Source organism: Daphnia pulex, chromosome 2 (genome assembly GCF_021134715.1).
Source record: "Daphnia pulex isolate KAP4 chromosome 2, ASM2113471v1".
NCBI classification, from domain to species: domain Eukaryota; kingdom Metazoa; phylum Arthropoda; class Branchiopoda; order Diplostraca; family Daphniidae; genus Daphnia; species Daphnia pulex.
In genome coordinates, this window is record NC_060018.1 from 18,567 (window position 1) to 31,212 (window position 12,646).

Sequence of the window (12,646 nt, forward strand, 5' to 3'; positions counted from 1 at the left end):
CCAGACTTACTAAAAATGCTCAGAAACAGGCAATCGAGGATATATTCTTGATCAGCATTTCACGCTGAGCACGATGAGATCAAAATCGGGTTTAGTTCCAACACTTGCCACTTGGTGGCGCTGCTTTCCAGACTTACTAAAAATGCTCAGAAACAGGCAATCGAGGATATTTTCTTGATCAGCATTTCACGCTGAGCACGATTTGATCAAAATCGGGTTTAGTTCCAACACTTGCCACTTGGTGGCGCTGCTTTCCAGACTTACTAAAAATGCTCAGAAACAGGCAATCGAGGATATATTCTTGATCAGCATTTCACGCTGAGCACGATGAGATCAAAATCGGGTTTAGTTCCAACACTTGCCACTTGGTGGCGCTGCTTTCCAGACTTACTAAAAATGCTCAGAAACAGGCAATCGAGGATATTTTCTTGATCAGCATTTCACGCTGAGCACGATTTGATCAAAATCGGGTTTAGTTCCAACACTTGCCACTTGGTGGCGCTGCTTTCCAGACTTACTAAAAATGCTCAGAAACAGGCAATCGAGGATATATTCTTGATCAGCATTTCACGCTGAGCACGATGAGATCAAAATCGGGTTTAGTTCCAAATTTTGCCATTTGGTGGCGCTGATTTAGATGGCGCTTATGTCGAAACTTTCCAATTGCATTTTAACGTATTTCTACTGGGTGGATCACTTCAAAAAACCGATATTCTTGTTTCCCAGGTCAAAGAGAGCAGGATTCGATAAATTATCGGTTTTTCATGTTGCCGCTGGTTGCCAATAGATGGCGCTGATGTCGAAACTTTCAAATTGCATTTTAAAGTATTTCTACTGGTCGGATCACTTTAAAAAACCGATATTCTTGTTCCCCAGGTCAAGGAGAACAGGATGCGATAAATTCTATGTTTTTCATGTTGCCGCTAGTTGTGAGTAGATGGCACGTATGTCGAATTCTTTGAATTCAGTTTTGAAACACTTCTTCTGGTCAAATAATTTTTTTAAACCAATATTCGTGTCTCTCGTTTTAAGCTGATCTTTAGGGTGTATTTTCGTAAGTTACTGAGCTACTTTAATTTTGTTACTGATTGATTATGCTGGTGGCCTGGTGCTGCATTAACATTCGAAAAAACTTCAATATGTTTTATTGTCGTCTGCACGTCTGTCACGCGGCTGTAATTCGGTGTTGGTGTGTAATGGTGTTGGACTGGTTAGTAATGTTTTACCTTTTGTAATGGCATTAAAAGAAGTGTTACTTAAGATTACTTTGAACTTTTTATTACTTTTTTTAATTTTATGGTCGTATTTAGACTGTGTAAAGTAGAGAGGACACAGTCAAACTGTAATTGTATTATTGAAGATTACATTTTGTTAGGTTGGAGAACAAATGCATTTCGTCATGACATATTTTAGTGTTGGATGCTAATGATGAAACTGATTGATCATAACTGTGATAATTACTCCAAATGCCCAATAACTGTGAAAGAAACAGTTAATTTTTATGCACATCCACTGCTTAATGAAAATTTGTATATCATAACTGCTGTTATTCTTCGTTTCTCTTAACTTTTAGGAAATTTTTCATTTGTTAATTTACAGATTAGGAGGACCAATAAATATAGAAGGCATCACCTGTTTACATCACTATGTACACACAAATTTCAAAGCAGGGCAATGAACCTGCCCAACTCGTCAAGGACTGCTGTTCATATTTCAGTTTTATTCAATCCCAATCCCAGGTCAAATTATTTCACTACATTTATCGTCATCACCCTTTCATTATCATTACCTTACTGCGGAGCTAAAACTATATTTTTGTATTTCTGAACATCATCTCAGATTTACCCTTTCTAAACGATCAACAGCGAGGCAATGATACCAGGCTCAGCTGATCAGGCTCGGTTCCATCTTTTGAGCTTAGTCGATCGTTTTATCTGTGATCGGCAGGAAATGCTTTTGTAGAAGATTTATTTGCACTTGACTTCATCCCCTAATCTGTTTTCTAATAAGATGACGTGGAATCGAGTAATCCTTGAGCGAAGATCTTGTAGTTTGGCAGCCATCGTCGCTTCCGCCTCAATTATAAGAAATCCTTGCCGATTTCTTTGGTCTGTAACTCATAACTCATAATTTTCATAACTCATAATTTATAATTACGTGCTTGTTTTCTTATAAGAATTTATATTTTTACAATTACAGGAGAAAAACCGAAGTTTGAGGTTCTGTCTTATTAGTCCTATTCATGCAACCCTGCCCACTCCTCTACAATTACTGCTAAATTATTCAAAATGGTGGCCGCCTGTCGCGTCGTTACCTGTAGCTTTAGTGATGTTCTCGGGTCTGTGGTCACATTCTAGGCTTTTTGGTAATTTGTGTATAATTACTAGCACCATTTGAGTAGCTGTCTATCGGGTTATTGCATTGTGCCATAACATCTTTCGACCAACTTGAAAAATATCTTAAGAATGGATGTAGAGCAGAGGTTCTCATGAGCGATGTTATTTTGGTCTTGATTGTTCGTGTTGGCTTAAATGAACTTAAAATGGTTTAGCCCATAAATCTTCTTGCATTCTAGATATATTTTCAGATATCTGCAGCTGACTGTTTTCCCGGAGTGCTCTTTGTCAATAGAGATGAAATATGGTTCAGTCCAATGAATGTGTGGTTCTATCCATGAAAATGAATCCATTCCATGAATGTCTGATGATAAAGAGATATCCATCATGGTCAGAATGTTCCTACCTCAGAAGTGGAGAAGTGCTGGGATTTGGTATGTACTTTCTGTATCAATATGATACTGCATTCCTCCTAACGTGGTGATATAGTTAATCCTTGTTACTTACTACTTATAGGTGCAAACCGGAATACTCCACAATCGAGATTTCTTTCAGGTCTCTGGTCTTCAGTAAGCTCTCCAGTTGTGATTATTTCACACAGATAATTAATCTGAACTTATTGTTTAGAGAAATTTAATCGCTTACTGCTCTCTATTCTATACTTAGAATTCTACAGATTTTTACTGATTATGTATGCTAGACAATGCATAACATTTCTTTCATGTCTTAGGTTCTGTCAGCCAGGTTAATTTGAAGCTGTTTCCATCCAAATCAGAACATTTCGACTTGCTGCATGCCAAGTGCCTAAATTGGGAAGCTTCTTGAACATTTACAACAATAAGTTGATGTTGCTTTATATCTAATTTGTTTCATAGGTTCTTTCCGCTGTTGGTTGATGTTTGAAGTTAAAGCTAAAATTGCTAACGGTGTTACAGTACCGTTGTGTACCGAGTTGCAGATATATTAATCTAATGTGCTGATGCTGTTGCCCATCGTCTCCCCTGGTTTAAGGAGTACTTGAACAAAATCGAATTTACGCCAGTGGTTATTTTCCCATTGTTTTTATTTCTAGTATACTCTTTAAGTGTGTTCTTTATTTGTTACTATGTATGTGGTTTGAGTTTAGAAAGCTGTTAGTTTTGTTTTGTGTTTTGTTGCTTTTTTTCGCGTCTTCTCGCCAGAATTTGCTTGGTCTTAGGTCTAATTGGAATGGAAAGTGATTGTGACATGCTGATTTGACAGAGGGGCCGTTTACATATGCCATCACAGGGAGGGGAGGTGTCTAGATGTGCTGTCAGTCAGTAACAGAATTCTTAATGGTAAAAACATTTTTAAAAACATCATACAGAGAGTGTACATACATAATATCACGGTTTGATGGTGGGAAGGGGGTTTAAACATCTGGGCCGACTTGTAATTAGAGGGTATATTTATCACCACTTAACTAAATAGGTTGGTAATTTTTCTAAGATTTCTGTAATATTAATTGTATTATTATCTGTAAATTTAATCAATCTCAGGTTGTCGTAAATTAGTACTCAAATGGTGGTCACCACAACCTCTTGAATGGTGGCATTGTCTTCCAATTGTCCAAAAATAGATAACAGCAAAGAATTGGATCTGGGGAAGGCAGCAATATCTTGGAGATGTACTACAATGTGACAGCAAAAAGTTAACCTGAAATGAGATACATATAAAATGCAACAGTAGTTTGTTTAAATGCTGGACCCTTGAAAATAGAAACTATTTACCTTTGGAAGACAAAGCTTTCATTACTGGATTGTACCATTTGATCTCTGTTGTCACAAGCACCAATGTCACAACAGAAAACATTTAGTCCAGAAGTAGAATCATTAATTGCTGTGTTTTTTATAAACGGTTAAACAAACCTCAATATCCGAATCTGAATTTATCTTGTTTGATTTTTTGAAGTAACTTGTGAATTGTGATGTGTACTGTGTAATTTAGTAGCAGACGAAGTTTCCCAACCAGATTCTATTTAGTAGGGCATTTAGCCCAGACGAAGCTTGTTTACTTCCGGTTTCTAAATAGTTCTCTAATTGTAATTATCTATCTGACAACGAAAAGAATCTGATTTTTGTGATCCTCATTCCCCAACATGTTTAAGGAAGTATTGGTTTTGTGGGAAGCTTTCCATTGAATGGCTGATAGAACCGAACCAATTGATTCTTCAAATTCGTATACAGTGCAAAAACTCATTACTAGATGTCGCATTGTCGCCATTGTTGTTCCTGCATCATGAAACATGGCAAAATAAATTGTTGCTAATTTACACGTATTTTTCTGTAATTTCAAATACCGAATTTAACTTCGTGTTATATGTAGGTTTATCTAGTGTCCTTTTTTTGTATATTATAATCATTTATTTCTTAAAATTTTAGATGCATACTGTCAGTCACTCCAAAAAGTTTACTTAGTCACCTTCCATCCATTAGCTCCTTGTGCTGTCAAAAGCCTAAAACTCATATTTGAAGCATATGGTGGAATTAGACAATGTGCAGAGATAAGGTATTTTTCCCTTTACTACTACCACACTAGAACAATGAAGCATTAAGACTAAAACCATTATAATTCAGATTTTTATGTAATGTAGGTATTCTTGCTCGTGAACCATAGGATATTTTCTGAATCTTGCAATTTTGGTTGTGTAACCTGTGGCAGCACGTTTGTTGTTATGGCTGTTTCTACACTCGTTTAGAAGGCAACCCAGCTGTGAGATAGGTAGAGTTTTATTTTTCATAGGTAAATTTGTGTAAATTTGTAAGTAATGTAGATAATTTTCCTTATTCCATTGCTACTTAGAGTTTCAGCTTCAGTGACATGAAGAGTTTGAAGTGAATACCTGCAATGTGCGTGTACTGATCTGTGTGAAAAAAGTCAGCCTTACTGAATTTGTCAGCCCCAATGATGAAAGTAATTAAGCATCAATATCACCTTTCACCATATTACTGCAATACTTCATGACACTTTCTTTAACAGCAGGAAATTGATTTCAACCAGAGGAGTAATGCTGTTGGTACATCATTGTGAATTCCATTTTTACGGTTTTTTCATCATGAACAGTGTGCTCGTAGAAAAGGTAAAGATTGATATGCTTTATTAATTATTACATTTTCATTAATGTAATAAATTTTTTTTTTACAGATGACGCAGGATATCTGTAGCTTGTTCTGGCCTTCGTTAAATAACGATTAAATGTAGGAGGGACCTCGGGAGGGACTTCCACCAACGTTCTTCTCCATCCTTTTCTTCCCAACGTCCGCTCATCTAGCTTCACTGCTTCGTACTTCCTTACATCATTGACGAGTTTGATCACTTCAGTGTTCGCTTCCTCCCGCTGTGACACACTTGTCATCATTCACCACGGGATTATGCCCAGGTACCCATCAATTGAATTATTTTCGTAGGTTATCTACCAATAGTCTTTAGTTGCGTTAGACTCTGTCTAGTTTCCAAAACAGGCCCTTCTTACGCGCCAACGAAGTTTTACTTAGACGTTTCTTTTTTCTAACGCTAGATGGCTTTTTGAAAATTTGCAGCTGTCAAAACAGTCAGTTTCAGTTACTTTGAACATCTCTTTAAACCTTTATCGACCGTTTTTGGTGGTAATTTTTTAGTGAAAAATGACGATAACTATTCCCCCAACAAAGCTCACTTGTTAGATTTTTAAATAATGTGTTTTTTTTCTACTTCCGGTTTACTTATTTCTGTCAGTAGTTTAGTAAATATTGATCTGACGCACAAAAGAACCACATATTCGTGATCCTCGTAAAATATGTGGTAAAGTTCATGTTTTTATTTGTGCGTTTTCGTACTTCCGGTTTTGAAAATTTTCCTGAACTATAGTTCAGGAAAATTCTCGATTTTGGCCAAATTTTGGATTTCGTTTAAATCACACCTATTCGACCCCAAATTTCATGGAGATCACGAATATGTGGTTTAATTTGACGACAGCTCAATGGTTGAGGCGCTGTGGTTACTTCCGGTATACTTCCGGATTTTTTTTAAAAAGACTAGCAAGTGAGCTTTGTTCTGTGTATAGTTCTTAATATTGCAAGCTTGTTTTTAAGTTTTGAAAATCTCAACTTTAAATCTTTGAGCTGAAAAACCAGATCAATGTGCCTATATGTATTATGTAACTTTTATCGGCATGTCACTTAATAAGAATTCTTTTGTCTTTATTCAGCTAATGCAGAAGAGACGTCGAGAAGATGGACACCAAAACGTCGCCGGTATCTCCAATTGTCAGCGCGAATCATCATTTGTTTTTTGGTAATGTTTGCTTGTTTGTGTTAACCCGTTGGCTGCCACACCTTTTTCTCCCCTGCACGGGCCGCGTTGTTCGGTCTCGTGGTTTACAAACCGCGGGGTCGGAGAGTCGCCAAGCCCAAAATTTGCCGCAAGGCAAGCCTTTTAGGCAATGCACCACAGTCCCCCCCTTGTCAGCACGGACTTGTCAGCAATGGCAAGTCCCACTTGGTCATGGATCCTTCAGACGTGGCGCGTAGAGTAGTAGAGAGCAACCTACGGGTTGTATGGCGTGGCAGCCAACGGGTTAACCTAAGTGTATGTATGTATGTTTGTATGTGACTGTAAAATGTGGTGGAATTGTGGGTGGAGGTGGGACAATATAACACAATTCTATATATCTTTTTTTGTTTGTATTTTCATTTCTAAAATTGGTCTCAGCAGTCTTATATCAACATGCATTATGTCCAATGGGCTGCTTGCTACCTTTATTTTCCCCCACACCAAAAGATTGTACCAAGTGCTAGCAAAGTCAGATGCGATAATGTCGGTAATAAACTCTAAAAGCCATTGATGATGTCTCTCTGCAATCGGTCTCTACCAAAGTCCATGGGTTCCTTGGTGATCTGATAAGAGTCGAGGACTTGCTTTTCATCGTGGGATTCAAGGAACGGCCAGAAGATCTTGGGGGTCTGCAACTGACGGGGAAGGTTGCGTAGTTCCTCTTAATAGCGAGTGCCCAGCGACCGCGTGTTGGGTAGTTACAGACTTCTTGCAATTCACATTTTGGGCACCTGTAAGCAAGTTGAACAACATGTGAATTGTGTAACTTAAGCTTCTTTTTCTTAACAACAGTCGCTTTACTTTCACAAACTGCTGAAACCCAAGTCTCTGGTGTGCTCTGAAATCGACAAAGATGCAGAAGATGAAAACCAAATAAACGACTAGACTGTTGGACTAGAGCCCACTCAACCTAGTTATTACAGTGAGAAAATGATTACAATACTAACCACAGGCTTATAATATAACAATGGGAACAGGGCAATGTGATAGAAGAGGGCCCAGTTATCACTTGAAAGTTCTTAAATCAAATTACCAAATCACATTCTTCACCACGCAAATTGTTCTAAATAGGGAACATGGGCCATATGCCCATATGTGTTTTTCAGTAAAAAAAAAATACTTGTCAGTAGCGAGTCATTATGGTTGCATAAATTTAAGTTTGGATCACACACCTGAGAGGTAAAATGTGGAACACTGGATCACAGTTGATTGACTAGCGGAAAGAGAATAATGCTGTTCACCAAAATTGGAAAGCTAAAAGTAGAAATCATCTATCTAGCATTTCCTGTTCCAAGTGTGGGTTAAAGTCTATTTTAGCCGACCAAAACCTTACTTAATTCTACTTTATTTTTACTTTATTATACTTAATTTTTTCCTTAATTCTCAATTATTACTACACACTCACTTAATTTACACTTTACTTCACTTCGCTTCACTTTACTTTACTTCACTTTACTTAAATACGAGAAATTTCACGTACAACCTCTCTGTTCCCTACCGTGTAGCAGACTGGCATCCTGTCAATATTATTAAAACACTGTTGCCAAAAATTCATAATTAATACATAATAGTGAAATATTATTTATTTTATTTATTTTCACATCGAAGCAATGTCGATTAGCACTGTGATATAGCACTAGAATACAAATTCATGGCTCAGTGGTTCAAATCCGAGATCAGGTGAAATATATAAATTACATTTTTTTTTATTTTAAAGTAAGGGTCAATCAAGATTTACTTTACTTTTTATTTTAACGTTATATTATTTTATCCTACTTTATTATGAAGTTCATTGTGCCATATAAATACAGCTTTATTCAAATTATTACAGTTCACTTTATTATGATATAACTGTAAATGTTATTAAAACATTTTGCGAATCGAGGAAGTGTCGATTAGCGCTGTGGCATAGCACTAGAATTCTAACTTAATGGTTGGTGGTTCAATTCCACGATCGATGAAAGTAGCATCAAATCATTATAAACTTTACTGTATTAATAACAACTTGTAAGTGGCAATCAAGTTGTTACTTTATATTACTATACTTTATTATTCATATAAAGGTCATGGAACTATACTATATTATATCATGATGAAGATACTTTACTTTACTTTACTTTATTATGATTTTGACGTTTCATGTATACTTATAAGATAAAGTAAAGTATAGTAGGTTAGGTTAGGTTAGGTTAGGTTAGGTAAGGTTAGGTTAGGTTATAATAAGTATAATATGGCTGAAAAATTTCGATGTTTGTTGGCTGTTTTCGTTAACAAATCATTTAGCGTAAAAAGCGTAAGTTGAAATGGTGGGCTTTTGGGGGACAATCTGGATAAAAATAAAAAAAAGGGGGGGTTGGGGGGTCTCCCCCCCACAAAAAAAAACATTTTTACTGCGATTCATTGCCAAACACTGCACATTGATAAAAAATTTACTTTCATATTTAAGTTTATCATGTGTTGCGTGGAAAACTTATCAAATAAAATTTTAATATTCAAAGTATAAGTATGGCTCAAATTGTGATGCATGCAACGTCTGAGAATTTCCGTAGCAGACGACACCTGAATTAGTTTGATTTTTGACGGTGGTAGTGCAACATCTCAGGAATTAGACGGGCGTATTTTGACTAGACTTTTTGTAGCTAATAACGACTCAGAAGTGTATCACAGATTGTTCGTGAAACCAAAAACTCGCCATCTTAACTGCAGAATTTGGGATTTGCTTTTACGAAGAAATCATGTTGATTCCTTAATAAGGGACATAGAGTTGTGCTGTTAAGTTCGTTTTGTATTGCGGCAATTGGATTACCTTTAAGTAAATAAAGTAAGTGGTATTTTTACTTTACCTATCTAATTCACTTTGCTTTACTTAATCTAGATAAGTAACTAAGCGGGAATAAGCCCGAGCATACCGTAAAAATATAGTTGTTTTTGGTTATAGTATAGTAAAGTATAATGAAGTATGGTTTGATGCTTTATTATACTTTATTATACCCACCCAAAACCCCTGTATTTCCTCGCTACGCTCGGGCTCATTCCCGCTTAGTTACTTTTCTAGATTAAGTAAAGTAAAGTGAATTAGATAAGTAAAGTAAAGTAAGAAGTTGGTCGGGTAAAATAGACTTTTACCCAAGTGTGATCCAAAAAAATGTTCTCCATCCGGTCTATGACAAAACAAAATGGAATAAGGTTGGGCAATAAGTTAATGTAATGGCAGTTATGGCTGGTAAGGAGGGTTTATTTCGCTTACTGAAATCAGAAATTTTTAACTTACAAGTCCATGTTGAATCTGAGCCAGAGATTCAAGCAACAGTTTATTCTATCATGCACCTTTTGCTAATTGGTAGGCCTATACACAATTTTTTTCAAAAAGGTTTAATTTGCAAGTAACAAGTTGTTAACGTGGAGTCGGAACGTGTTCTTTCAATTCTAAAGTGTTGTGATATCGTCTGCTCTAGACCTCTAGTTGCCAGATGGAAAAAAAAATTTGTTGAGATTTGAGAAAAATGAGAATAATAAGTTTTTTTTTCTTTAAAATCCTTATGGTCACGCACCACGAGGAAAAAGTCAGGAAAAAGCCGTAAAACTCGAAAAATTTCAATTCACAATTCTCTATTAAAGAGGTTCGTCTGCTTTAAATAAAGAAAGTCTGGCAACATCTAATTTGCATATTTATTTCAAATTTACTTTTATAAAATATTAAATGTAATATTTTTACAGAGAACACTGTATGAATCTGGCTAACTTAATTTTTAGTTTCTTGACATGAATCCAGTTAACCAGTAGGAGGAAAAATAATTCACATGACCTAGAATAAAGGTCTAGTAAATGAGTAATAACTGGAAGGATATAAATTTGATTTCCCAGTAAAACTCATGTGCTTGAATCACGTAATCAGTAATCGCGAATTAGTCCGGATTCCGGAAATGAAATTTTGTTTTGCTTAAATTTCAAAATTTGATCCGCCTAGCGGCGATATCGAACACCGTCTATGAAAGTATCGATCGTAGCTTTGCCTTTGGCTATCTGACCGTAGTCTGCTTGCTATTCATTGTTGTTTTCAGATTGTTGTTTCTATTTGTCTGTCTAAATCCCTTTACGGCACAATTTTCATTGAGCACTTCCGATTACGTTAACATGGAATGCAGCGTTGACGTATTTGTAGGCAATTCCACTATAATCGACCCTGAAATATGTAGCAACTAAAAACATTATCAAATTGAAAATCCCAACCATATAATTGGATATATTATTTCTAGATCAACTCTGGGTCGACGGCAATTCCTCTCACGAGGCCGCCGACATTTTACAGCAAAGAGGAATACTTCAGCAATGGGGGGCTAATATGGATCTCCTGATGTCAGATGTACTAGACCATTATCGAACATTTCACATGCTGGAAAAGACACTTCACACTCCACTCAAATTAACTGCCGCTGGAGAGTGGACATTTCAAATGGAGGCAGACACTCAGCAATTGCTCATTGAAAAGTATATCTAGATGGTTAGTCAATTCCATTATCAATTTCACTTGCAATTTATTCTCATTTTTAATCATTAGATATTACGAATTGGATGATGTAGTTGTAAGGGAGGTCCTGGGGAAGAAGCTCTCCTCAAGACATCGGAAAGATTTGGATGAGGTGAGCCATTAAAAATGATAAGAGAAGGTTGAAAGCCTGTTCATTGCGGTGTGTGTGGTAAAATGTAATGTGATTTCTAAATGTTTCCTAGGTTTCTGAAAAAACAGCAATATCTCTAAGGTACAACAAGTTAATAGGTCAGTACCTCTGTTATTAAATCATCGTCAATGGATTGATTTCCTCAGGTCTTGCAGGAGGCAATTTGACAATGTCAAGCGTATCCACAAGCTTGTCGAAGAGATGCCAGGTCACATAGTGCACAATATCCAACATAACTTTCTTCTCTCTGCTGAACTGTCGAAGTAAGTTTCCCCGTCTGTCTTTAGACCGTTGTCGTTATTAAAATTGCATGATTCATCGGACGAAATGCCTGTCGTTTTTCTAGGAAATATGCTGCAGTGGTCTTTGTGGCCGTCAACCGTTTCGAAACCAACAAAAGAAAACTTCAGTACTTGAATTTTGGAGATTTCTACCATTGTGCTCATCAGATGATCGTTCACTGGTCCTCGACTGCTTCGTGTCACGCGACTTTAGTTAGGAATCAGTTGGAAACGGAAACGGAAATCGAAACGGATCTCGATGTCGACAGGGGATTCCTGCACGACCTGAGAGAGGTGCGCATACTCCTCGACAAAGAAAAAGAGCACAAGCATCTCGTTTGCTCTCAGCTCAAGGTGATAATCTCCCGTGTTCATTCGGTTTCATGTCAGGACGTGTGAAACTAACCATTCCATCCGCTTAAGGGACGGCTGACGGATAAGATTTACGCCGACATGGAATCCTCTTTCAAGACGCATTCACGTTCACTCGTGTCCTTGGCCGGCAATCTCAATAGATCGAGAGAACTGCGATCCCTCTTTGTGGACTTGGTGGAGCGCTGCGTCGAGCCTCTGAGGCAGGCCAGGTGGACATCAAGGGATTTGAGACTGTTCCTCGACTACTACACACCAGCCGGAGTTCAATTGTTTAAAAGGTAAAGTATCTTGTTACGAATGTTTGGTCAGAATGTCAAATGTAATTTTTTTTCGTTTAACTCATTCTTTCCACTATTTTTGCTGCCCTGATGCACAGCGATTCGGCGACAGCTCTCGTATGGGAGCGCTACATGAAAGTCATTTCCAGCTGCCTAGTCAAAATCTACCACAACTAGTTCGTGTGTCGAATCAGATGCTTTAATACCTTCATTACCTACCGTCTCCTGCGACCCGGAAAATGCCCCTTGTTATTTCCACTCCGTTTTATCGTGTGTCCACACGGGCAATTCTGAAGCAGGTGTTATACGTACGAGAATTATCCGCTTAACTCTGTAAATAAACTTTTGGAAATTGTCAAAACATC

The 12,646-nt window shown here is 37.1% G+C and overlaps 1 protein-coding gene and 2 long non-coding RNA genes across 8 annotated transcripts; 2 read left to right on the plus strand and 1 right to left on the minus strand.

Annotated features, from left to right (window-relative positions):
- Positions 1-1,057: 1,057 nt before the first annotated feature.
- Positions 1,058-6,604, plus strand: LOC124208830. 5 transcript variants are annotated; one of them, XR_006880647.1, is made up of 13 exons: positions 1,059-1,210; positions 1,600-1,739; positions 1,840-2,108; positions 2,200-2,365; positions 2,576-2,770; positions 2,853-2,891; positions 3,067-4,678; positions 4,739-4,865; positions 4,951-5,078; positions 5,160-5,270; positions 5,337-5,436; positions 5,502-5,736; positions 6,544-6,604. It is a non-coding gene; the product is annotated as an uncharacterized LOC124208830 (long non-coding RNA). The 5 variants fall into 5 exon arrangements; XR_006880639.1 differs by having other exon boundaries at positions 1,058-1,210; positions 1,600-2,108; positions 2,853-2,905; XR_006880637.1 differs by having other exon boundaries at positions 1,058-1,210; positions 1,600-2,108; positions 4,934-5,078.
- A 399-nt stretch (positions 6,605-7,003) lies between these two features.
- Positions 7,004-7,964, minus strand: LOC124208662. Of its 2 annotated transcripts, XR_006880547.1 has the most exons (4): positions 7,841-7,964; positions 7,616-7,731; positions 7,470-7,506; positions 7,004-7,399 (listed from the first exon to the last, which is right to left on the minus strand). It is a non-coding gene; the product is annotated as an uncharacterized LOC124208662 (long non-coding RNA). The 2 variants fall into 2 exon arrangements; XR_006880545.1 differs by lacking the exon at positions 7,616-7,731.
- A 2,719-nt stretch (positions 7,965-10,683) lies between these two features.
- On the plus strand, positions 10,684-12,642 carry LOC124188672 (acidic fibroblast growth factor intracellular-binding protein B-like). Its single transcript, XM_046581469.1, has 8 exons — positions 10,684-10,860; positions 10,925-11,156; positions 11,227-11,308; positions 11,400-11,428; positions 11,494-11,610; positions 11,694-11,982; positions 12,052-12,281; positions 12,380-12,642. The coding sequence occupies exons 1-8, from the start codon at positions 10,803-10,805 to the stop codon at positions 12,456-12,458; spliced, it is 1,116 nt and encodes a 371-aa protein (XP_046437425.1). The 5' UTR covers positions 10,684-10,802; the 3' UTR covers positions 12,459-12,642.
- Positions 12,643-12,646: the final 4 nt, after the last annotated feature.